This window comes from Moschus berezovskii, chromosome 5, assembly GCF_049115385.1.
Source record: "Moschus berezovskii isolate FMDL1 chromosome 5, NW_MosBer_1.0, whole genome shotgun sequence".
Lineage (NCBI taxonomy): Eukaryota > Metazoa > Chordata > Mammalia > Artiodactyla > Moschidae > Moschus > Moschus berezovskii.
This window is the reverse complement of record NC_142464.1, coordinates 94,933,558-94,960,533: the sequence shown is the minus strand read 5'-3', so window position 1 is coordinate 94,960,533 and position 26,976 is coordinate 94,933,558. Positions and strand designations below refer to the sequence as shown.

General features: G+C 38.5%; 1 protein-coding gene across 1 annotated transcript in view; it reads right to left on the bottom strand.

Moving 5' to 3' along the window:
* Positions 1 to 2,808: 2,808 nt before the first annotated feature.
* Positions 2,809 to 26,976, bottom strand: part of PRR27 (proline rich 27) — a 34,102-nt gene continuing 9,934 nt past the window's right edge. Inside the window, exon 4 of the mRNA XM_055434965.2 lies at positions 2,809 to 2,922. Within this exon, the coding sequence (XP_055290940.2) occupies positions 2,809 to 2,922 (114 nt within the window). The remainder of the gene's footprint in view (positions 2,923 to 26,976) is intronic.

Below are 26,976 nucleotides of genomic sequence, written 5' to 3'. Positions count from 1 at the left end.
CCAACAGTGTAAGAGGGTTCCTTTCTCTCCACACCCTCTCCAGCATTTATTGCATGTAGACTTTTGGATAGCAGCCATTCTGACTGGCGTGAAATGGTATCTCATTGTGGTTTTGATTTGCATTTCTCTGATTATGAGGGATGTTGAGCATTTTTTCATGTGTTTGTTAGCCATCTGTATGTCTTCTTTGGAGAAATGTCTGTTTAGTTCTTTGGCCCATTTTTTGATTGGGTCACTTAATTTTCTGGAATTGAGCTGCAGGAGCCAGGACATGGAAGCAACCTAGATGTCCATCTGCAGATGAATGGATAAGAAAGCTTTGGTAGATATACACAATGGAGTATTTTTCAGCCATCAAGAAGAATGCATTTAAATCAGTTTTAATGAGGTGGATGAAATTGGAGCCAATTATACAGAGTGAAGTAAGCCAGAAAGAAAAACATCAATACAGTATACTGACGCATATATATGGAATTTAGAAAGATGGAAACCTGAAACCTGTGTACGAGACTGCAAAAGAGACATAGACATATAGAACAGTCTTTGGACTCTGTGGGAGAGGGTGAAGGTGGGATGATTGGGGAGAACGGCATTGTAGCATGTATATTATCATAAGTGACCAGTCCAGGATCGACGCATGATACAGGATGCTTGGGGCTGGTGCACGGGGATGACCTGGAGGGAGGATATGGGGAAGAGGGAGGTGGGAGGGGGGTTCAAGAAAGAGAACACATGTACACCTGGGGCGGATTCATGTCAATGTATGGCAAAACCAACCAATATATTAATGTAAGGTAATTTGCCTCCAATAAAATAAATTAAAAAATAAATAAATAAAAATAAATAAATCTAAAAAAAAAAAAACTGAAAAAAGAAACATAAAAAAAATGTATACTGAATAAGAACCAGTATTATCTGATATAATGGGTCATGAAATGACTAAACAAGAAAATTCTAACATGCTGCATATAAAGTCCATGTTGGAAAATTATGGCTGGTTATTTTTGTCATAGAATGGCTGATAAAACTTGCCTCCCCACTACATCATTGCAATACATTTCTGACCAAGTTTCAGAGGGAGAGAGGGAGCAGAGATCTCACTAGGCTAAGAAGCACGTGGCAGTTTTGTGGAGCATATGCCAGAAAGCTTAGCACAGCATACAATTGTGAAGTACCAAGTTAGAACCAGGAAAATCCAGGGCTACAGAAATTTAGTTTCCAAAAACTCCTACAAAACTTCCTAGTCTATTGTATTCATTCATAACCAATTTTTAACTTGTCTGCTTCTCAAAGAGAAGCTTTATAAAAATTGAGATTAAGAACACGGACTCGAGTCCTTTTGCCTGGCTCTGTCAGCTGCAAGTCTTTGAATTATGGTCAAGTTTTAACTTCTCTGAGGCTCAGTTTACCTTTCTGCAAAATGGGAATAACCTCCTAGGATTGTTGAGATAATTCATGTTCTGTTCATATAAAAAAACACCCAACGATAATTAGATTCATCATTAGACAATAGGCACCTTCAGCATCTCCAGAGCATGGTGTGAAATTGACCCAGATTTTTTGTTGAGTGAATGAAAGAATAATATGCAGAAATATATTTTATTACAAAAACCATCTTGGTAAATGGAATGGCACTTGGTGCAGGAAACTAAAAAGTGAATAGCAAAGAGCCAGTGTGATGTGAGAAACAGAAGATTCACAGAGCACTTGCTTACAGGGAGGTCCCTGAACCAAAACTAAGGATATGTATTATCAATCAATTAGTCTATTATTAAAAATATTTTTGAAAAAGTTTTAAAACATTGATTTTAACATTTTGTTAAGAAACATTCACTTGGTTCTACCAATTCCTCTTTATCTCAAATTCTAACCTTTCTTTTAGTCAGTGGTGTGTTAAAAGTCAGTTAACCAGATCTCTGACAAAAAATAAAAAAAGGAAAAAAAATCCTAATTTTTAGTATTTCTCAATTTCCATAGTACAAAACCTCCCATCAGACCCATTTCAAGTTACCAGTTGTTCAATATCTAACTTTTAAAATTCCTAAAGACTGAATTTCAAGAGGCACACAAAATAATGATTTTGTTTTACCAAAATAATGCTTTCACATAATGGATAACGCTTGAATTTCCCAAATAATACAGCTTTGTTGCCCTGCTCAGTAGTATTTTACATGATGTATCCCACATAACTGTCAATTTATGCTAAGGTTGTAAGTATTTACAGGTATGTGAAACTGACATTTGTTTGGTGCCATGTTTCAGGTTCTTAGCTGTGTTTTCTGAATACATTTTTTTCCCAATTGATCCTCCTAAGAATCTACAAAGTATCGTTATCACCACTATACTTACAATAAAACTGAGGCTCAGATTCTAAGTAATTTGCCCAAGAGGACACAGTTCATTAATGATAAAGTAATATTTGAACTTAGGTCTTTTCCTAAAGTAAGTAAGTATTTATTTCTAAACCATCTTTATGTTTGCCCAGGATGAAGACACTGGACAGTTTTTTCCCCATGTAATTTTGAGATACATTAAATCAATATCATGATCTTTTTGATTAAAATTTCCTTTTCATTATTTGTTGAAGAGTCCCCAGGTGTGTTGAATAATATAATCCTTGAAATATATTGTTGCAATTAATATGTCTCGATTTCTGGATTTTCAGAGGTTTGCCTTAGATCCCTTGGGAATTTTCTAAGCCAGAGATACTAATTTTCAGACAATTTATTTCTGCTTCTTCAATATACTGAAGAAACTCATTCTGACATGTATCCAAGAATATTGCTCCAATATACAGTTTAAGTACCCTCAGCTGAGATTACAAAACGGGAAGGTCACATAATAACAGCGCTTATTGTTCTGGTCACATTTCAGTAAAGGAAGTTTGATTTTCTCTATTCCTTTTCCAAGAATATCTTCCACCTACAAAAACAATTATTTAAGGCAGCATAAGCCAAGAACTTATAAACCAGTGCCATGGACAACTTTCCTCATCAGGCAGGACTGCTTTCAGAAACATAGAAACTCTGTGCCAACACCAATATCATGTTTTCATAAATATCTGCTTAACGGGCTGTTTTAGTAATATTGCTTACAAATAGCTCAATCTTCTTTCTGGAATTAAACTCATGACTGTGTTGGATACCTCATCAAATTTCTGAACGTATATGTTATAATCTCCCAGAACATATGCTTCCTGTTGTATCTCCTCTTTGTCCATACATAAAAGTGTATATCATGCAGGCAAACATTTATTTGAAAACTTCTGTAAAGTATCACAGTCAGCCCCTATTTCTGAATGATGATGTTAATTAGAGCAAAAATATTATTAACAGGTAAATTGTGTGGTGTTATACATAGTGCTTTATTTACATACATCAGCTCAATTGTATTAATCATCCTACAGTCTTGAGCTGTAGATATTGATAGTTTCATTTTAAAATTGGATAAAGTATTGATCATTGAGATTCTGAAATCTTCCCAAGGGTATGTGATTGATGAGTTCCAGGGCCAAATCTGAACTGAGATCTATTCAACTCCCAAATACTCTTCTTAACAACTGCACTACACTAAAGCACATAGTTTATTAAAGACTTATTCCAGAATCTTAATGTTTACAGTTTCATATACCTACATATTTAAAAAAATCTCACAGTGAGTTGAATAGTGTTTTTTCATGGGTCTGATGGTTATGAATTTACATTTCCACAAATGCATTTTTCTTCTTTTGTATCCATGCATGAGTAAGAGTTGAAGAAATTTAACCTTCATTGATGGGGTCACAAAGAGTTGGACATGACCGAGCACAAATACACACACACACACACACACATAACCTTCATTGATTATTTATTTTTAATATGTTCCTTTCTGTAGTGATGCCTATTTTACATTATGGTGGAAAATATCAGTTTTTTAGACTGTCACTTACTAGGCAAAGATGAAAAAATAGTGTCTTTAAGAGTATGTCAAGGCTGTATATTGTCACCCTGCTTATTTAACTTATATGCAGAGTACATCATGAGGAACCCTGGGCCGGAAGAAGCACAAGCTGGAATCAGGATTGACGGGAGAAATATCAATAACCTCAGATATGCAGATGACACCACCCTTATGGCAGAAAGTGAAGAGGAACTCAAAAGCCTCTTGATGCAAGTGAAAGAGGAGAGTGAAAAAGTTGGCTTAAAGTTCAACATTCAGAAAACAAAGATCATGGCATCTGGTCCCATCACTTCATGGCAAATAGATGGGGAAACAGTGGAAACAGTGTCAGACTTTATTTTTTTGGGCTCCAAAATCACTGTGGATACTGATTGCAGCCATGAAATTAAAAGACGCTTACTCCTTGGAAGGAAAGTTATGACCAACCTAGATAGCATATTAAAAAGCAGAGACATTACTTTGCCAACCAAGGTTCATCTTGTCAAGGCTATGGTTTTTCCAGTGGTCATGTATGGATGTGAGAGTTGGACTGTGAAGAAAGCTGATCTCTGAATGCTTTTGAACTGTGGTGTTGGAGAAGACTCTTGAGTCCTTTGGCCTGCAAGGAGATCCTAAAGGAGATCAGTCCTGGGTGTTCATTGGAAGGACTGATGCTAAAGCTGAAACTCCAATACTTTGGCCACCTCATGCGAAGAGTTGACTCACTGGAAAAGACTATGATGCTGGGAGGGATTGGGGGCAGGAGGAGAAGGGGACGACAGAGAATGAGATGGCTGGATGGCATCACTGACTCAATGGACATGAGTTTGAGTGAACTCCGGGAGTTGGTGATGGACAGGGAGGCCTGGAGTGCTGTGATTCATGGGGTTGCAGAGTCGGACACGACTGAGCGACTGAACTGAACTGGAGACACTTTCATTAAAAATGGGTGGCTTTGTGGCTGAGATGAGCTACCCCACACCCAGGGTTAGGGCGGTGGCCGAGAGGAGCTGTACCACTTTCAGGAGGCGGTGGCTGCTTGGGCACCGGAGGGCCGAGAGGAGCTGATCTACATTCAAAGCAGGAGGGGCGGCCTTGAGGAGATACCCCTCGTCCAAGGTAAGGTACAGCGGCTGCACCTTGCTGGAGCAGCTAGGAAGAGATACTCCACGACCAAGTGGAATATAAGAATCCAGTGTTCTGGGGAGGAAGGAACAAGATGGCGGAGGGATAAGACGGCAAGACCACTTTCTCCCCCACAAATTCATCAAAAGAACATTTGAATGCGGAGTAAAGTCCACAAAACAACTTCTGAATACTGGCAGAGGACATCAGGCTCCCAGAAAAGCAGCCCATTGTCTTCTAAAGAAGAGAAGAAATCCAGCTCCACCCACCAGAACACCGACACATGCTTCCCTAACCAGGGAACCCGGACAAGTCACCCGTCCAACCCCACACACAGCGAAGAAACTACGTAATAAAGAGAACTCCACAAACTGCAAGAAGAGGGAAAGGCCACCCCAAGCAAAGCAATATAAGCAAGATGAAGAGGCAGAGAAATACCCAGCAAGTAAAGGAACAAGATAATTGCCCACCAACACAAACAAAAGAAGAAGATATAGGGAATTTACCTGATAAAGAATTTCAAATTTTGATGGTGAAAATGATTCAAAATCTTGAAAGCAAAATGGAGTTACAGATAAATAACCTGGAGAAAAGGATTGAGAAGATGGAAGAAAGATTTAATAAGGACTTAGAAGAAATAAAAAAGAGTCAATATACAATGAATAATGCAATAGATGAGATCAGAAACACTCTAGAGGGAACAAACAGTAGAATAACAGAGGCAGAAGACAGGATAAGCGAACTAGAAGATAGAATTGTAGAAATAAATGAAACAGAGAGGAAAAAAGACAAACGAATTAAAAGAAATGAGGACAATATTAGAGACCTCTGGGACAATGTTAAATGCTCCAACATTCGAATCATAGGAGTCCCAGAAGAAGAAGACAACAAGAAAGACCATGAGAGAATACTTGAGGAGATAATAGTTGAAAACTTCCCTAAAATGGGGAAAGAAATAATCACCCAGGTCCAAGAAACCCAGAGAGTCCCCAGCAGGATAAACCCAAGGCGAAATACTCCAAGACACATATTAATCAAATTAACAAAGATCAAACACAAAGAACAAATATTAAAAGCAGCAAGGAAAAAGCAGCAAATAACACATAAGGGGATTCCCATAAGGATAACAGCTGATCTTTCAACAGAAACTCTTCAGGCCAGAAGGGAGTGGCAAGACATACTTAAAGTGATGAAAGAAAATACCCTACAGCCCAGATTACTATACCCAGCAAGGATCTCATTCAAATATGAAGGAGAAATCAAAAGCTTTACAGACAAGCAAAAGCTGAGGGAATTCAGCATCACCAAACCAGCTCTCCAACAAATGCTAAAGGATCTTCTATAGACAGGAAACACAGAAAGAGTGTATAAACTTGAACCCAAAGCAATAAAGAAAATGGCTACGGGATCGTACTTATCAATAATTACCTTAAACGTAAATGGGTTGAAATTTTCAAAAAGGCTAGGAAACAATTCTCATAGCCATCAATAGTTCAGTGTTGAGTTCATGAATAGTTTTTAAAGTTTGGGACAAACTGTAGTATTTGCTATTTGAAGTACTATTTGTAATTGGCATATTACGATGTAACATTGGTCTTCATTTCCAACTTAAAACGCCTAAAAATGCCTAACAGGTTTTTAGATTTGTGAATTTTAGTTGAAATGTATTTTATGATGTTACTAAACCTGCAGAAATATTGAAATATTTCAGAGAACTTATTCACTGTACATTTAATTTATTTTATTTATAAAAGTTATGAACTGTAGAAAGTTTTACTTGTTGGGTCAAATGCTTGTTGCTTCAAATGCTTGTTGCATTTGAAGTGCTAGTTACAAGAAAATCAAATACCTTCAATGTATAAATGCTATTAAGTTTTTAAAGGACTCTGGAGTATAAGTAAGTTTGTTTAAAGAAATTTAGTCTGTTCAACTTGAAAAAAATAAATAAATAAAATTGAAAAAAAAAAATGGGTGGCTTGGGGTGGGAGGAGGGGGGTAGGCTCAAGAGGAAGGGGACATATGTATACCTATGGCTGATTCATGTTGATGTATGGCAGAAACCAATGCAATATGGTAAAGCAATTATCTTCCAATTAAAAATAAATAAACTTTAAAAATGCTACAAAATAAATTCTAAACCTGAAGGTATGAAAGAGTGAAAAAGTGTTACCAAGAGACATTTACAAAACTGTCAACTAATCTCTATAAGAAGACTAAAGCAGTCCGTGAATAAACATTATGTAATGATTTGCAAAATGTCTGAGGATGGGTTACCTGTCTAAGCCTGGACTTTGAATAAGTGTTAGTCTGGGTTGAAATGACTCTCCTAAAAACCAGTGTGAATGAAACGACTTGTGGAAAATAATTTTGTGGCTGCACAGCCTTTGCTTGCAAGGACAGCAGGACTAATTACTTGGACACTCCTTCTTCACTAATTATTCATCCTGATTTCTCTGGGAAATAATATTCACTGAGCAATCATGTTAAGTATTTGCCCAGTGAAGTGAAGAAGGCTTATTGAAACAAGAAACTTGCATTTGTTCAGGGCCTTCACACAAAGTCTATACCTAGGAAATCATTGAAAGCTAGAATAAACATGTGACATCTCTATTCTAAGAAGAATTTTGAAAAAACTATGTCAGGAAATATAGAATTTCTTTATGTTGGTGGTAGAAAAAATTCCTAGTTCTATATTCCACAGGTACTTCAGAGAACTGTTTTAGATTCAAAGATAGATGTACTTTCAGATAAAAATATTTTTGGCACAGATAGATAAAATTGGAGCCCAGAAATGAATGACTGTGGAAATCTGGCCTGGGGCTAATTGTGATATTAGGAAATTCTTGCTAGGAGAAGTTCCTAGAAAACAAGTGCATTGCCTTTTTCCTTTAAATGTCAAAAGCACCACAGAATTCAAGGGCATAGACTCCCCAATGACATGTGATGGCTGGGATAGGTAAGATGGTCATAAGATTTCCAGATGTGTAAACTACCGAGCAGAGCCACGTCCAATATAGGCCCTAGAATTTGGCAAAAACCACAGCTGTTTATGAAGTATAGTTACAGCAACATTTGTGAGTCCTAAACCATCACTTATATAGTGATAAAAACTGAAGTTTATAACAATGCTGTTTGGCTAAAACATTGTGAAAGGAAGACTCTCTGATAAGGCAAAGCATAGGGTGATTTATTAGAACATCATAAATGCATGAATGAGTATGATAAATTTATTCACTACATCTGTCCTTTTATTGCACAAATGGCATGATTAATAACATTATTTCATCATCAAAAAGTCTTGTTTGAATCCCATTTCAGGCAATTACCAGCCATATAATTTTGAGCAAGTTAACTGGTTTCTTTGAACTTGTACCCTTGTCTGTAAAATGGGACACATTAACAGCATATCTACAGAGAGTAAATGCTACTAGATGAGAAAATTCATTGCTCATCATAGTAATAATTCTCAAATTATTTTAAGGGAAACTTGAAACATCTGATTTTCTAGGAAGAAGTCTCTAAGGGATAACAATCATTTGAAAAAGCTTCACAGATTATTCATATATATGTGAACTTCCACTCCAATCTGAAGTCACCAGGTTGCATTAAAAAAATGATTACTTAGAAAAATGTTAGTTTTAAAAATAAAAGATAAAAAATTACTGCTAATATGCCTATCTCTTGCTGTCCTATATTTTTTATCAACTTCCCTGATTAATTAAGGATAGTTTAGTTATGATATGTTCTTTATACTAAATCTTGGTATCCCCTATTAAAATGCAGATGACTTTATTTCTTCATCCAGATATCATTTATTGAATACTAACAATGGTTGAGAGATACTGCATTCAGAGCACTCACAGTTTAACAGATGAGAATTACATATAAACTAATGGGTGTCGTTCTGTTTGATGAGGATGGACTAGGGGTAAGGCCCTGGCATATGTGGATCAAGGATGGAGTGGGCTTATAAACCTTCATAGGGCAGGAAACCTCTGAGCTGGGCCTTAAAAAAAGAGGAGAAATTCATAATCCAGAATGAAAATACCAAGCAAAGTGTACCTTTTGTGCAAACTCATGGGGCATGACACAGCTTGATACTTTGGGAGCATAATTACTGGTTTGAGATCATTAGAATATAGGATTCCTGTGGGCAATTGGGAAGATAAAGGCCACATCTTACAGGGTTTTCTAAGATAAATAAATGTATTTGGATTTTATTCTCTTGGCATGTGGCATCTATCCATTAAGCAAAGGTTACATGTGGTAGTTATTAGTAGTGTTTAGCAAACATTTCCATTCTTCCTCTTGGTCATGTGTAAAGTTCTACTTTCAGCCCTTAAACTTAGTGACTTGCTTTGACCAATTAAATATGATCAAAGAATGAGCATGTATCACTTCTGGCTGGAAGCTTTCAGCTAATTCACCACTTTATTTCTGCTGTTGTCATTCGCAATGTCATAGATGGTAACTTTCCCATCAATATGTGTTTTTTTAAACCAGCTCTCTCAGTGAGAAGAATATGTAGCAGAACTTAAAGTGATTCACAGTGAATATGTAGTGTAATGGATAAATAAATCTTGTAGTTTCAAGTCACTGAGGTTTGAGGGTTGTTTGTTGCTGCAGCATAATTTATCATTTCACTACCATGTGAACTGCATAGGCAACAGACCCTCCTAGTTCTGTGGTATGTTAACCTAAGGGGCTTCAAGTGAACTACATGATCTTTTCAGACCTTAGTTTTATCATATGTGAAATCAGACTAATAGTATCTGCCTTGTGGAACTATTGTGGTTCCACAAGGAAGTCATCAAAAGGATGTGATGATTGACCACCAAACCAGACCCAGGCAATCAGAGGCTCCTCACTGCGCACCCACCCTGGGCTTGGAATGTAACTTTTGTTCACGGTTCCCACAACCAGAACCGTTTTCAAGGATGCATCCTTGAGAGGAAAATGTGTTGTCAAGACAATCTGGACAGTATACATGACTGAACCCAGTGAAAGGCCTTTGTGTAGACTTTTAAGATTTTGGTGGGCAGGTGCAGAGATTACTGGTTTTGTGGCCACCCAAGACAAGCCCTGTATGTAAGCTCTCTTTCTTATTAAAACTGCCACCTACCAATCTGGAATGTTCTGCCTCTTTCATTGGTCTGTCTTGGTCCTTCATCAATGGGAAGTACTTTATCACTGTCTGGTACCCATATGATGCGTATTCGTTAAATAGAAGCTGTAGCAAAGGGTGGCAGAAGATGAGATGGTTAGATAGCATCACTGACTCAATGGACATGAATTTGAGCAAATTCCGGAAGACAGTGAAGGACAGGAAAGCCTGGAGTCACAAAGAGTCGGACATGGCTTAGTGACTGAACGACAATAATAACGAATAGAATCTGTAACCATCATTATTAAACTAATGTTCCTGATATTTCCACTGCATTCATCTCAGCCGCTCAGTCCTGCTGCTCAATTTCTTTAACAATCAATTCAGTGATCACGAACAGTTTCCCTTTAAACTTCAAGTTCTATAATTGTTAGTGACGTCTCAGCAATTTCAGAGTCCACTGATCTAAAGATGGTCTTGATGCTCTCAGTTTTCTATGGTTTCTATTTACAAACTTACTCTCGAAACACTAACAGACTAACAGCTAGTTAAGGGTTCCCATTCATGAATGTATACACATATATATAGAGAGAGTCAATAATTTTACTTTATGGTGCAAATCCTCAGCATTCACGAGCTATGCATAGAGTCAGCAATGCCACAAATTGTATGACTATTTGTATATAGACGTGTGATGATAGGATAAAAATTATTAGATTGTCTTTGTAAGAGTACAGGTAGCAGGCCAAGAGATCCCTGAATGAAATGGTGCTGAAGTGTGGGGTGTGTGTGTATATATAACAGAGAAAGAGAGAATCCAGGATGGTGATGTGGTTTAGTTGCAGAATTAAGGTTTTCAACCTATAGGTGTGTTTTTGAAAAGTTGAATCATTAAAATGGAATTATTGAAATGTAGAGAAAATTACTGAATGAAATATGAAATCAGAAACCGAACACGTGAATCTTATAGTAAGTTCCTGGTGAATCTGATTACCTTTGGGTGTTTTATCTAAATGATTCCGTGGCTAATTAAAGGAACAAAACTTTTATAATTGCCAGTAACAACTGATTGCATACAGCTACTTATAAAGTTGTACTGAGAGAGATTTGAAGGGTAACTCAACTAGTAATATCTGCAGTAGCCGCAGTGTGGGCCCAAGTCGTGATAAAACTGTCAGCCATGAAGCAGATTGTGTTTACCAATGCTTGCAGAATCTATATATCACCACTTGAGGGCGCGCTCATCCTGCGCTATTCATACAGAGGCTTTTTTTTTTTTTTTCTTTTTTTCTTTTATAGTAACTCTGACAGAATGTGGTCCACTGGAGAAGGGAATGGCAAACCACTTCAGTATTCTTGCCTTGAGAACCCCATGAACAGCATGAAAAGGCAAAAAGATAGGACACTGAAAGATGAACCCCCCCCAGATCGGTAGGTGCCCAATACTGGTGATCAGTGGAGATATAACTCCAGAAAGAATGAAGGGATGCAGCCAAAGCAAAAACAACAACCAGTTGTGGATGGGACTAGTGATAGAAGCAAGGCTCGCTGCTATAAAGAGCAATATTGCATAGGAACCTGGAATGTTAGGTCCATGAATCAAGGCAAATTGGAAGTGGTCAAACAGGAGATGGCAAGAGTGAACGTAGACATTCTAGGAATCAGCGAACTAAGATGGACTGGAATGGGTGAATTTAACTCAGATGACCATTATGTCTACTACTGTGGGCAGGAAACCCTTAGAAGAAATGGAGTAGCCATCATAGTCAACAAGAGTCTGAAATGCAGTACTTGGATGCAATCTCAAAAATGACAGAATGATCTCTGTTCGATTCCAAGGCAAACCATTCAATATCATGGTAATCCAAGTCTATGCCTGACCAGTAACGCTGAAGAAGCTGAAGCTGAACGGTTCTATGAAGACCTACAAGACCTCCTAGAACTAACACCCAAAAAAGATGTCCTTTTTGTTATAGGGGACCGGAATGCAAAAGTAGAAAGTCAAGAAACACCTGGAGTAACAGGCAAATTTGATCTTGGAGCATGAAATGAAGCAGGGCAAAGGCTAATAGAGTTCTGCCAAGAGAACACACTGGTCATAACAAACACCCTCTTCCAACAACACAAGAGAAGACTCTACACATGGACATCACCAGATGGTCAACACCGAAATCAGATTGATTATATTCTTTGCAGCCAAAGATGGAGAAGTTGTATATAGTTAGCAAAAACAAGACCAGGAGCTGACTGTGGCTCAGATCATGAACTCCTTATTGCCAAATTCAGACTGAAATTGAAGAAAGTGGGGAAAACCACTAGACTATTCAAGTATGACCTAAACCAAATCCGTTATGAGTATACAGTGGAAGTGAGAAATAGATTTAAGGGACTAGATCTGATAAATAGAGTGACTGATGGACTATGGATGGAGGTTCCTGACATTGTGCAGGAGACAGGAATCAAGACCATCCCCATGGAAAATAAATGCAAAAAAGCAAAATGGCCTTACAAATAGCTGTGAAAAGAAGAGAAGCGAAAAGCAAAGGAGAAAAGGAAAGATATAAGCATCTGAATGCAGAGTTCCAAAGAATAGCAAGGAGAGGTAAGAAAGCCTTCCTCAGCGATCAATGCAAAGAAATAGAGGAAAACAATAGAATGGGAAGACTAGAGATCTCTTCAAGAAAATTAGAGATACCAAGGGAACATTTCATGCAAAGATGGGCTCGATAAAGGGCAGAAATGGTATGGACATAACAAGCAGAAGATATTAAAAAGAGGTGGCAAGAATACACAGAAGAACTGTGCAAAAAAGATCTTCATGACCCAGATAATCACGATGGTGTGATCACTCATCTAGAGCCAGACATCCTGGAATGTGAAGTCAAGTGGGCCTTAGGAAGCATCACTATGAACAAAGCTAGTGGAGGTGACAGAATTCTAGTTGAGCTATTTCAAATCCTGAAAGATGATGCTGTGAAAGTGCTGTACTCAATATGCCAGCAAATTTAGAAAACTCAGCAGTAGCCACAGGACTGGAAAAGGTCAGTTTTCATTCCCATCCCAAAGAAAGGCAATGGCAAAGAATGCTCAAACTACTGCACAGTTGTACTCATCTCACATGCTAGTAAAGTAATGCTCAAAATTCTCCAAGTCAGGCTTCAGCAATACATGAACCATGAATCTCCAGATGTTCAAGCTGGATTTAGAAAAGGCAGAGGCACCAGAGATCAAATTGCCAACATCCGCTGGATCATGGAGAAAGCAAGAGCGTTCCAGAAAAAAATCTATTTCTGCTTTATTGACTATGCCAAAGCCATTGACAGTGTGGATCACAATAAATTGTGGAACATTCTGAAAGAGATGGGAATACAAGACCACCTTACCTGTCTTTTGAGAAACCTGTATGCAGGTCAGGAAGCAACAGTCAGAACTGTACGTGAAACAACAGACTGGTTCCAAATAGGAAAAGGAGTATGTCAAGGCTGTACATTGTCACCCTGCTTATTTAACTTATATGCATAGTACATCATGAGAAACTCTAGGCCGGAAGAAGCACAAGCTGGAATCAAGATTGCTAGGAGAAATATCAATAACCTCAGACATGCAGATGACACCACCCTTATGGCAGAAAGTGAAGAACTAAAGAGCCTCTTGATGAAAGTGAAAGAGAAGGGTGAAAAAGTTGGCTTAAAGAAACATTCAGGAAACTAAGATTATGGCATCCAGTCCCATCACTTCATGCCAGATAGATGGGGAAACAGTGGAAACAGTGGCTGACTTTATTTTTCTGGACTCCAAAATCACTGCAGATGTTGACAGTAGCAATGAAATTTAAAGATGCTTACTCCTTGGAAGGAAAGTTATGACCAACCTAGACAGCATATTAAAAAGCAGAGACATTACTTTGTCCACAAAGGTCCATCTAGTCAAGGCTATGTTTTTTCCAGTGGTCATGTATGGTTCTGAGAGTTGGACTATAAAGAAAGCTGAGTGCTGAAGAATCGATGCTTTTGAACTGTTTTGTTGGAAAAGACTCTTGAGAGTCCCTTGGACTGCAAGAAGCTCCAACCAGTCCATCCTAAAGGAGATCAGTGTTGGGTATTCATTGGTAGGACTGATGTTGAAGCTGAAACTCCGATACTTTGGTCATCTGATGTGAAGAACTGACTCATTTGAAAAGACCTTGATGCTGGGAAAAATTGAGGGCAGGAGGAGAAGGGGATGACAGAGGACGAGATGGTTGGATGGCCTCACCGATTCACTGGATATGAGTTTGGGTGGACTGGGGGAGTTGGTGATGGACAGGGAGGCCTCACGTGCTGCGGTTCATAGGGTTGCAAAGAGTCAGACATGACTGAGCGACTGAACTGATGGTGTAATTCTGTTTTTCCAAATGTGTGTGTGTGTGTGCCTGCTAAGTTGCTTCAGTCGTGTCTGACTCTGTGCGATTCTATGGTCTGTAGCCTGCCAGGCTCCTCTCTCCATGTAATTCTCCAGGCAAGGATACTAGAATGGGTTTCCCGTTCCCTCCTCCAGGTGATCTTCCTGACCCACGTTCCAACATGCCTCCCTTACATCTGCTGCTTTGGTAGGTAAGTTCTTTACCACTAACCACCTGGGAAACCCCCTTTTTCCTAATATAAAGTAATTAATCAAGCTACACTCTAACTTTCCCAGACATGCAAGATCCATACAGTATGAAATGCACTCCAGATAACTTTCCGTTCCGTTCCGTCGCTCAGTCGTGTCCGACTCTTTGCGACCCCGTGGACTGTAGCCTACCAGGCTTCTCCGTCCATGGGATTCTCCAGGCAAGAATACTGGAGTGGGTTACCGTTTCCTTCTCCAGGGGATCTTCCCGACCCAGGGATCGAACCCGGGTTTCCCGCATTGGAGGCAGACGTTTTAACCTCTGAGCCACCAGGGAAGCCCTCAGATAACTTTAGGTAATTTAAATTTAATTTTAACAAGTCTGATATGTTGATGAATATGAAAGCCTATAGAAGCTGAGGATAAAGGCCAAAGTATGCTGTATGGGTTTGTGTTTATGGAGCTCACTGGTAGTCATAAATGTAGATGTATATCTGGTATTTTTCTGTAGGTAAGTATGGAGGTGAAAATATCAGAAAAATATTCAGACTGCTTTTGCCAGAAGAGCTCTGCATCTATTGAAATTGAATATGTGAGGGAGCAGGACCATCTGTTTGAACTTTATTAAGTCACACCGATATAAAAGACCATTTGAAAGATAAGGCAATCTAGTGGTATCCCTTGCAGTGAGAATCTGTTAAAATCTAGACATACATATTTTTTTAAAAATGGGACACACTTTAGAATGTTAAATGCTAGAGGAAATTTAGATGCCAGCTCAGAAGCTTACAAAATAATCCCTCTATCCCTGTGATAACATAGCGAGGTACATCTAACTTCCGTAAAAATTCTACTAAGAAGGGCATGGACTAAGTAATTTATGGCAACAAAGGATGCTTTTCTCAAGGCATATACCAGGGAGATTAAAGTTTAGTACAAGGAAAATAAATGTGACTTCAAAACCAATAATGACATTCACAAACAAGAACAGAGACACGTTGTTTGTCAATCACTGAAAAACTAAGGGAAACAAAGGCATGAGGAAGAGTCAGGAGGGAGTCAGGAGTTCACCTCAGATAAACTCAGCGGCTTATTCAAAGTGTCCTGTGAACAGTGCTGACATTTGGTTCACAAAAGCTTACAAGGGCAGGCCAGAGGCCAGGCACCTGTGTACATATGAAAGGACATAGCTATAACTTGTGTATTGTCACTTGTTTACGCTCTTGGGCAATTTCAAGAGCCAGAATATTTTTTCACCCATGAGTTCTCCTTATCACCTGCTCACTGATGCCAGAATTTTCTCCAAGATTGTGATTTCATTTTTATTAGAGCTTGTGAACTCTGTTCAGATGAAGCCAATGTTTTGAGCTCTTTTAAATGCTGTTCTTTGACAAAGAATGCTTAAACATTTACCTAAATGAGCACGTGCTAAGGATTTAGATTTTCAGAAGGTTAGAGATGGAAGTGCAGGTTGTCTTCAGAGAGAAGTGGTTGGGAAAGTTCACTCATATTAAGGTGTCTTTAAAAGACCAGGTTTAGATAGGAATAGAATACGATGAGAGTGAACATAGGTTAGAAGGGAATAGGCTTATGAGTCCACAGACAATAAAGACATTTGACTAATTTATAATTATTCTGGAAGATGACATCATTAAAAATTGTCCTTTGTGTATTGTCATTTTCTTAACCCTTCAGTTCAGTTCAGTTCAGTCACTCAGTCATGTCCAACTCTTTGCGATGCCATGAACTGCAGCACGCCAGGCCTCCCTGTCCATCATCAACTCCTGGGGTTTACTCAAATTCATGTTCTTTGAGTCGGTGATGCCATCCAACCATTTCATCCTCTGTCATCCCCTTCTCCTCCTGCTCTCAATCTTTCCCAACCATCAGGGTCTTTTCCAATGAGTCAGATCTTCGCATCAGACGGCTAAAGTATTAGAGTTTCAGTTTCAACATGAGTCCTTCTAATGAACACCCAGGACTGATTTCCTTTAGGATGGACTGGTTGGGGCTCCTTGCAGTCCAAGGGACTTTCAACAGTCTTCTCCAACACCACATTTCAAAAGCATCAATTCTTCAGTTCTCAGTTTTCTTTATACTCCAACTCTCATATCCATTCATGACTACTGGAAAAACCATAGTCTTGACTAGACGGACCTTTGTAGACAAAGTAATGTCTCTGCTTTTCAATATTCTGTCCTAGTTGGTTATAACTTTCCTTCCAAGGAGTAAGCGTCTTTTAATTTCATGGTTGTAATCACCATCTGCAGTGATTTTGGAGCCCCCCAAAATAGTCAGCCACTGTTTCCCCTGTTTCCCCATCTATTTGCCATGAAGTAATAGAGTTGACTCACTGGAAAAGACTCTGATGCTGGGAGGGATTGCGGGCAGGAGGAGAAGGGGATGACAGAGAATGAGATGGCTGGATGGCATCACCGACTCGATGGAAGTGGGTTTGAGTGAACTCCGGGAGTTGATGATGGCAGGGAGGCCTGGCATGCTGTGAATCATGGGGTCGCAAAGCGTCGGACACGACTGAGCAACTGAACTGAACTGAACTGATCTGAATGGGACCAGATGCCATGATCTTAATTTTCTGAATGTTGAGTTCTTAACCCTTAGGATTGCTAAAAACCACCTATCCTGAGATAAGCATCATTTCATTCTAAATTAGGCAAATAAATGCCAACTATTTATATTACTGTGTATAGATGTGTAATTTAGGTGTATGGAGGATTTACAGAGCATCTTAGAGAAACCACTGAGATAATTAAATGTTTGGGAAATTGATTTTTTATGTAGGGTAAAGCACTTAAATCTTTTGGTTTGTGTAAAATAGGACCACATTAATTTAAATATTAGAAATTATATTGCACAAAATTAAAGTGGTGACACATACCTCTTCTCCGTATATATCACCCTACTTAAAGTATGAAGCTTACTTTTGATATTTTTCTAGAGCCATCATTGTAGGCTTTATTTCCTTTCTTCAGTAAGAATTTGTTATATAATAGAACTTATAATGAGGTGGCAGGGATTGAAATTAGACAATACAAAATACATATCATATCTTTTAATGTGAAAATTCATTTGCATTTATTAACATTTAATAACACTATTGGATGGAAATGAAAGGATATTCAGATCATACTTGAATCCCCTTTTCATGTGCATTGTCCTGATTTTCCTTTGTATTTGTTAGAGTGAATCTACTCTATTCCATAATTATTTGATGATTTTAGCCACAATTACAAATAACTAATCATAGTGCTGCTTCTTTACTATCAGGCATGACTCATTTCCTTGCAGAAAAACTGTTACTTAATTTCACTGCAGTTTTTTCCCTAGCTCCTTTGAAACCATCCTAAAAATTAAAAATTTCAAATCCTAAAAGGTGATGCTGTTAAAGTGCTGCACTCAATATGCCAGCAAATTTGGAAAACTCAACAGTGGCCACAGGACTGGAAAAGGTGTCTTCATCCCAATCCCAAAGAAAGACAATGACAAAGAATGCTCAAACTACAGCACAATTGCACTCATCTCACACGCTAGTAAAGACTTGCTCAAAATTCTCCAAGCCAGGCTTCAGCAATACGTGAACTGTGAACTTTCAGATAGTCAAGCTGGTTTTAGAAAAAGCAGAGGAACCAGAGATCAAATTGCCAACATCCACTGGATCATCAAAAGAGCAAGAGAGTTCGAGAAAAACATCTATTTCTGCTTTATTGACTATGCCAAAGCCTTTGACTGTGTGGATCACAATAAACTGTGGGAAATTTTTCAAGAGATGGGAATACCAGACCACCTGATCTGCCTCTTGAGAAAACTGTATGCAGGTCAGGAAGCAACAGTTAGAACTGGACATGGAAGAACAGACTGGTTCCAAATAGGAAAAGGAGTACGTCAAGGCTGTATATTGTCACCCTGCTTATTTAACTTATATGCAGACTACATCATGGGAAACACTGGGCTGGAAGAAGCACAAGCTGGAATCAAGATTGCTGGGAGAAATATCAATAACCTCAGATATGCAGATGACACCACCCTTATGGCAGAAAGTGAAGAGGAACTAAAAAGCCTCTTGAAAGTGAAAGAGGAGTGAAAAAGTTGGCTTAAAGTTCAACATTCAGAAAACTAAGATCATGGCATCCAGTCCCATCACTTCATGGCAAATAGATGGGGAAACTGTGGAAACAGTAGCTGACTTTATTTTTTTGGGCTCCAAAAATCACAGCTGATGGTGATGGTAGCAATGAAATTAAAAGACGCTTACTCCTTGGAAGGAAAGTTAGGACCAACCTAGACAGCATATTAAAAAGCAGACGTATCACTTTGTCAACAAAGGTCCATCTAGTCAAGACTATGGTTCTTCCAGTAGTCATGTATGGATGTGAGAGTTGGACTATAAAGAAAGCTGAGCACCAAAGAATTGATGTTTTTGATCTGTGGTGTTGGAGAAGACTGTTGAAAGTCCCTTGGACAGCTAGGAGATCCAACCAGTCCATCCTAAAGGAGATCAGTCCTGGGTGTTCATTGGAAGGACTGATGTTGAAGCTGAAACTCCAATACTTTGGCCACCTGATGTGAAGACATTGGAAAAGACCCCGATGCTGGGAAAGATTGAGAGCAGGAGGAGAAGGGGATGACAGAGGATGAGATGATTGGATGGCATCATTGACTCAATGGACATGGGTTTGGGTGGACTCCGGGAGTTGGTAATGGACAGGGAGGCCTGTCGTGCTGAGGTTCATGGGGTCGCAAAGAGTTGGACACAACTGAGCGACTGAACTGAACTGAACCCCTGTGTGCCAGGCTTTGTTACTGCATGATTTAGAGGTCTGGCTCTGGGCTACAATAACCTAATTATATCAGTTCTCTTAGATATTGTGATTTTAGAGACAACAAATTTTTAAAGGGTTGAGATTATTATGCGGCTATTTTTTCAACAGCTGAAAGTTTGTCTAAAGTAGTTAAGTGGCTAATGTCATGAAGCTAAAGTTTTTACAGCCAGGACCTGACAGGATGCAGTGTTTCTGTCACTAGAACCTAGTCTGCTAACTAGTACTCTCTGAAACATTCAACTATTTCCTGAAGTCAAAATTCTACTGATGTCAAAGTCTGTGTTTTTTTTGGCCCCAACGAATCAAAATTTCAAAACTTTTTCTTAGCTTTTGAATTTTCCAGGCTATTAGTAACCTGTGTTACCACACTAGCAACCAGTCCAGTACTTCCTGCCTTCACCTTTCCACAAGGTGGGAAAGGGTCCTGTGTCTTCAGTTTTCCTTCCTCTCTTTGTAAGTAGTCCCAGGTGAGTTTTTAAATATGGTAACCTATTTCTCAATTTTTTTAAAAGTGAAAGTCGTCGTTAGTATTTTTTCTATGTTTCTTTTAATTGAAGTATAATGGATATAAATATAGAAGTTACAGGTGTACAGTATTGTGATTCACACTTTAAAAAAATATTATATTAACTGTATTCCCCGTGTTACACGATATAATCTTGTAGCTTATTTTATACATAAATGTTTGTACCTCAAATCTACTTTAGTTCCTTCCTTTCTGCTTCATGTAGGGTCAATTCTGTTTGTAGGATCTCAGCCATTTTCATTTCTTTCTCCTGATTTTCAGATTCAATCCCACTTTACTAGAATCTGACTTATAAGGATTTATATATTTAAACATACAGAGTTATGAGTTTGCCAAAGATTTCATTCGTTGCTCAAATACCATCCATCTTCCCATGTCTGAGTAGGGTGATTTAACTAAGGAGTTATTCTCTTATCAACTTGATATCTAACTCCAATCTAAATTCTGTTTATTGCCTCTGGGGCCTCCACAAGAGGTTTCTTTGTTCTAATATTTGGAACCTTCGAATGTTAACTTATTTGGCAAAAAGAAAAAAAAAGCATCTTTGAGAGATGTGATTAAGTTTAGAGTTCAAAAATGAAGAGATTATACTGTATTACCTAGGTGGGCAATGAATGCAATCTTTCAGTTCAGTTCAGTTCAGTTCAGTCGCTCAGTCGTGTCCGACTCTCTGCGACCCCATGAATCACAGAACGCCAGGCCTCCCTTTTCATCACCAACTCCCGGAGTACACTCAAACTCATGTCCACAGAGTCGGTGATGCCATCCAGCCATCTCATTCTCCGTCATCCCCTTCTCCTCCCGCCCCCAACCTTTCCTAGCATCAGAGTCTTTTCCAGTGAGTCAACTCGTCGCATGAGGTGGCCAAAGTATTGCAGTCTCAGCTTTAGCATCAGTCCCTCAAATGAACATTCAGGACTGATCTCCTTTAGAATGGACTGGTTGGATCTCCTTGCAGTATAAGGGACTCTCAAGAGTCTTCTCCAACACCACAGTTCAAAAGCATCGATTCTTTGGTGATCGGTTTTCTTCACAGTCCAACTCTCACATCCATACATGACCATGGGAAAAACCATAGCCTTGACTAGACGGACCTTGGTTGGCAAAGTAACGTCTCTGCTTTTTAATATACTATCTAGGTTGGTCATAGCTTTCCTTCCAAGGAACAAGCGTCTTTTAATTTCATGGCTGCAATCAGCATCTGCAGTGATTTTGGAGCCCAAAAAAATAAAGTCTGACACTGTTTCCACTGTTTTTCCATCTATTTCCCATGAAGTGATGGGACCAGATGCCATGATCTTTGTTTTCTGAATGTTGAGCTTCAAGCCAACCTTTTCACTCTCCTCTTTCACTTTCATCAAGAGGCTTTTGAGTTCCTCTTCACTTTCTGCCATAAGGATAGTGTCATCTGCATATCTGAGGTTATTGATGTTTCTCCCAGCAATCTTGATTCCAGCTTGTGCTTCTTCCAGCCCAGCGTTCCTCATGATGTACTCTGCATATAAGTTAAATAAGCAAGGTGACAATATACAACCTTGACGTATTCCTTTTCCTATTTGGAACCAGTCTGTTGTTCCATGTCCAGTTCTAACTGTTGCTTCCTGACCTGCATACAGGTTTCTCAAGAGGCAGGTCAGGTGGTCTGGGATTCCCATCTCTTTCAGAATTTTCCACAGTTTATTGTGATCCACACAGTCATAGGCTTTGGCATAGTCAATGAAGCAGAAATAGATGTTTTTCTGAAACTCTCTTGCTTTCTCCGTGATCCAGCGGATGTTGGCAATTTGATCTCTGGTGCCTCTGCCTTCTTTAGTTGTGTCCAATTCTTTGTGATCCCATGGATTGTTGCCTGTGAAATGCCTCTGTTCATTGACTTTTCCAGGCAAGAATACTGGAGTGACATTTCCTCCTCCAGGGGATCTTCCTGACCCAGTGACTGAACGTGTGTTTCCTGGGTCTTCTGCATTGGCAGGCAGATTCTTTGCCACTGAGCCACCTGGGAAGCCCCAAATGCAATCACATATACTGTTTAAAAGTAAGATTTGAAAACATACATTGGAGAAAATACTGTAAAAAGTAATCAGACAGAGGCTTGATGCTTTATTCCCTGAAGATTAGAATGATGCAGCCACAAGTTAAGAGATGCTAATAACTACAGAAAGAAACTGGGAGGGTCACAGCTCCCCAAAAGCCTATCAAGGGACTATTTACCCTGTGACATATTAATTTCAGCCCAGTCAACTTGGTTTTGGACCTCCTGAAATGTGAGGGAATGAATTATTTATTTAAGCCACCAACTTTGTTATTTGTTGCAATAATCAAAAGAAATTAACACACTTATCATGCTTAACTTCATGTTAGTTTGTATTGTTTTCTAATTTCCAATAAAGTTCTAACTCCATGTTTCCTTGATATGCTTTATCATTCTGCCTCTGATACATTTCAGATGTGTAATCTTGGCAAATCATTTATCTTCCCTGATATTCAGTTGCCTAACTTTTAAATGGGAATGATAATTGTATATACTTTCAGGGTTTTTATAAGGGCTTAATAAACTTATATTGTTAGGAGCTTAGAACAGTGCCTAGAACTGCAAAATACTATGTAAATTGATCTTAGATAAATGTTTAAAAACTAGGTGAAACATTTTGGGGGAAGGGAAATAAATGGGGAGATAGCCATGGAATGATGCTTGTCTCCTCTTCATGTTTTGCTGAAAGTTTTACTTTTGTTTTAGGTTCAAAGGATTTGTTAACTAAAGAAACCACTCATCACACACAATAAGTAATTTTAATATTTACTTATAGGATTATTGGACTTAATTTAAATACACAGTCATTACAAGTAAAGAAACAGATGCAATAGAGAAAAGTAACAGCACATACATCACCAAATGGAGCCAAATGACATACAGAGTTAAATAGCACTGGGAAGTCCCTTGTTAACAGCAATCTGGAGTCCCAACTGGGAAAGGGTCCCAGGCAGTGCATCCATCCCATTGGTGAGACTTCAGATTGCAATTTCAAGGACTCCCACTTATTATTCTAGGCCACAAAGTGATGTCTTTACCAGATTGTGCACAAAAATGCACTCTGGCTTTACTTTAATCTTTTTTTTTTTTTTAAATGAACAGAGGAAAATTTATGCGTCGAACCTGGACTGGTCACTTATGATAACATACATGCCACAACTCCATTGTCTCCAATCATTCCACCTTTAATCTTTTTAAAATACTGTGTTTCACTCTGTAAATCAAAGGATTTCATTAGACCGGGGGATTGGCGAGACCCTCAGGGACTCAAGAATTTCAAGACCCATTCCCTTTCTTATCTAAAGTACCACTTGACTGGCTATGCTTACAGACAGGCATGGAATCCAGACAGTGTCAAGACAGGTCAGAAGCAGGTCAGCTCTCCTACTTCTGAAGCCTGAACAAGACTTCCCCCATTTTAATTTCCTTAACAAACTACTTTCTGTTTACTTTCAGAAGAAACAAATTGGAAACAAAAAATTCTTTTTGTGTTGTATTTTTTATATAGGGTTTATTCAAAAGAAAAGCACATATTGCCATCAGATGTTTAAATCTCTGACAATTATTATTTACATAGTTAAGAAGTAAACTTTTAAAATTGTAAATTGGAAAAAAAATACACCATAAATATCATTTCTATATAAATTAAATCCAATGAAAAAATATCACAAATAAATCTATATGATGAGACTGATTATTTAAATGTTTTTTATTGAAATATATTTTTAATATTACAGAATGGTAGTCTTTGAAAAGAAAATAATTTTTTTTTAGCTTTCACTGATTCTTGTTCCAATTATTCCTGAAAAAGAAAGATAATGTATTAGTTTTGTATAAAAATTATCAAATGGCTATAGAAAATTTCTCTTGTTGCATTATGATTTTAACATTAAGGGACTATATTGAATGGTTATCTACAAATCTGTGCTAGTATTAGAAGTCACGTTTAAGAGAATCAAGTTTGTTTTCCTCTATCTTCTTATAGCTATTATGCATTCTCACAACAATTTAAAAATGCAATGTTAATTCAATGTTATGATTTATTTGCATGCATGCATATATTATATAGAACATTTTGTGTGGGAGTGTTGGGATCAGATCACCAGTCTCCTGATACTGAATGACTTGAAGTAGAATTCCTTCTCTGTCTTAAAAAACTTTTCTAGAAAAGTAGTACTCTTTCTTTTACCTGTTATGAATTGTCATTAATATAGTAATGAAAGAAATATATGAAATATGAAAGTATTAAATTTTGGAATATCTTGTACTAATTCACTAATAGATACCCTTTAATCTTATATAATAGTAAAATAAAAACCTCAAAGAATATGACAGTAGGAAAGGTTTAACTCAACATTTGGCCTTTTAATTTGTATTGTAATAGCTGCTGTTAGTTCAGTTCAGTTCAGTCGCTCAGTCGTGTCCGACTCTCCGCGACCCCATGAATCACAGTACGCCAGGCCTCCCTATCCATCACCAACTCCCTGAGTTCACTCAAACTCATGTCCACAGAGTCGGTGATGCCACCCAGCCATCTCATTCTCGGTCGTCCCCTTCTCCTCCCACCCCCAACCTTTCCCAGCATCAGAGTCTTTTCCAGTGAGTCAACTCGTCGCATGAGGTGGCCAAAGTATTGCAGTTTCAGCTTTAGCATCAGTCCTTCCAATGAACACCCAGGATCGATCTCCCTTAGAATGGACTGGTTGGATCTCCTTGCGGTACAAGGGACTCTCAAGAGTCTTCTCCAACACCACAGTTCAAAGGCATCAATTCTTCAGCAATCAGCTTTCTTCACAGTCCAACTCTCACATCCATACATGACCATGGGAAAAACCATAGTCTTGACTAGACGGACCTTTGTTGGCAAAGTAATGTCTCTGCTTTTTAATATATTATCAAGGTTGGTCATAACTTTCCTTCCAAGGAGTAAGCGTCTTTTAATTTCGTGGCTGCAATCAGCATCTGCAGTGATTTTGGAGCCCCAAAAAATAAAGTCTGACACTGTTTCCACTATTTTTCCATCTGTTAAGAGGCTATCAAATCAGGTCTTCAATTCTACTGTAAGCACTGATGTCTTCTCAGCAGAAATCCTGATGTGGTTAACAGTCAAATAACGCCTTGCCATTTTCCTGTCTAGAGAATATTTATAACAGTCAAATTGGAAAAGATTTATGAAAGGATAAAGAAACGAGGTCACAAAAGGATAGAAATGGTATGGACCTAACAGAAGATATTAAGAAGCAGTGGCAAGTATACTCAGAAGAGCCATACAAAAAAGATCTTAATGACCCAGATAACCATGATGGTGTGAACACTCACCAACAGCTAGACATCGTGGAGTGTGAAGTCAAGTGGGTCTTAGGAAGCATCACTACAAACAAAGCTAGTGAAGGTGATGGAATTCCAGCTGAGCTATTTCAAATCCAAAAGATGATGCTGTGAAAGTGCTGCACTCAATATGCCAGCAAACTTGGAAGACTCAACAGTGGCCACAGGACTGGAAAAGATCAGTTTTCATTCCAATCCTAAAGAAAGGCAATGCCAAAGAATGTTCAAATTACCACGCAATTGCACTCATCTGGTACTCTAGCAAAGTAATGCTGAAAATTCTCCAAGTTAAGCTTCAACATTACATGAACCGGGAAGTTTCAGATGTTCAAGCTGGATTTAGAAAAGGCAGAAGAATTAGAGATCAAATTGAAAACATGTGCTGGATCATTGAAAAAACAAGAGAGTTCCAGAAAAACATCTATTTCTGCTTTATTGACTATGCCAAAGCATGTGACTGTGTGGATCACATTAAGCTGTGGAAAATTCTGAAAGAGATGGTAATACCAGACCACCATACCTGCCTCCTGAGAAATCTGTATGCAGGTCAAGAAACAACAGTTAGAACTGGACATGGAACAACAGACTGATTCCAAATTGGGAAAGGAGTACGTCAAGGCTGTATATCGTCACTCTGCTTATTTAACTTATATGCAGAGTACATCATGCAAAATGCTGGACTGGATGAAGCACAACCTGAAATCAATATTTCCAGGAGAAATATCAATAACTCAGATATGCAGATGATACCACCCTTATGGAAGAAAGGAAGAGGAACTAAGGAGACTCTTGATGAAAGTGAAAAAGGAGAGTGAAAAAGCTGGCTTAAAGCTCAAAATTCAAAAAACTAAGATCATGACATCCATTCCCATCACTTGATGGCAAATAGGTGGGGAAACAATGAAAACTGTGACAGACTTTATTTTTCTGGGCTCCAAAATCACTGCAGATGTTGATTGCAGCCATGAAGTTAAAAGATGCTTGCTCTTGGAAGAAGATTTATGACAAACCTGGACAGCATATTAAAAGGCAGAGATATTACTTTGCTGATAAAAGTACATCTAGTCAAAGTTATGATTTTTCCTATAATCATGTATGGATGTGAGAGTAAGACCATAAAAAAAGCTGAGTTGCTGAAGAATTGATGCTTTTAAACTGTGGTGTTGGAGCAGACACTTAAGAGTCCTTTGGGCTGCAAGGAGATCCAACCAGTCCATCCTAAAGGAGATCAGTCCTGAGTGTTCATTGGAAGGACTGATGTTGAAGCTGAAACTCCAATACTTTGGCCTCCGGATGTGAAGAGCTGACTCATTTGAAAAGACCCTGATGCTGGGAAAGATTGAAGGCAGGAGGAGAAGGGGACAACAAAGGATGAGATGATTGGATGGCATCACCGACTCAATGGACATGAGTTTGAGTGAACTCTGAGAGTTGGTGATGGAAGTATGTATATAGACTGATGGAAGGGTAGTGCTTAGTGTCAAAGAAACATACTAAAGGAACATGTTAC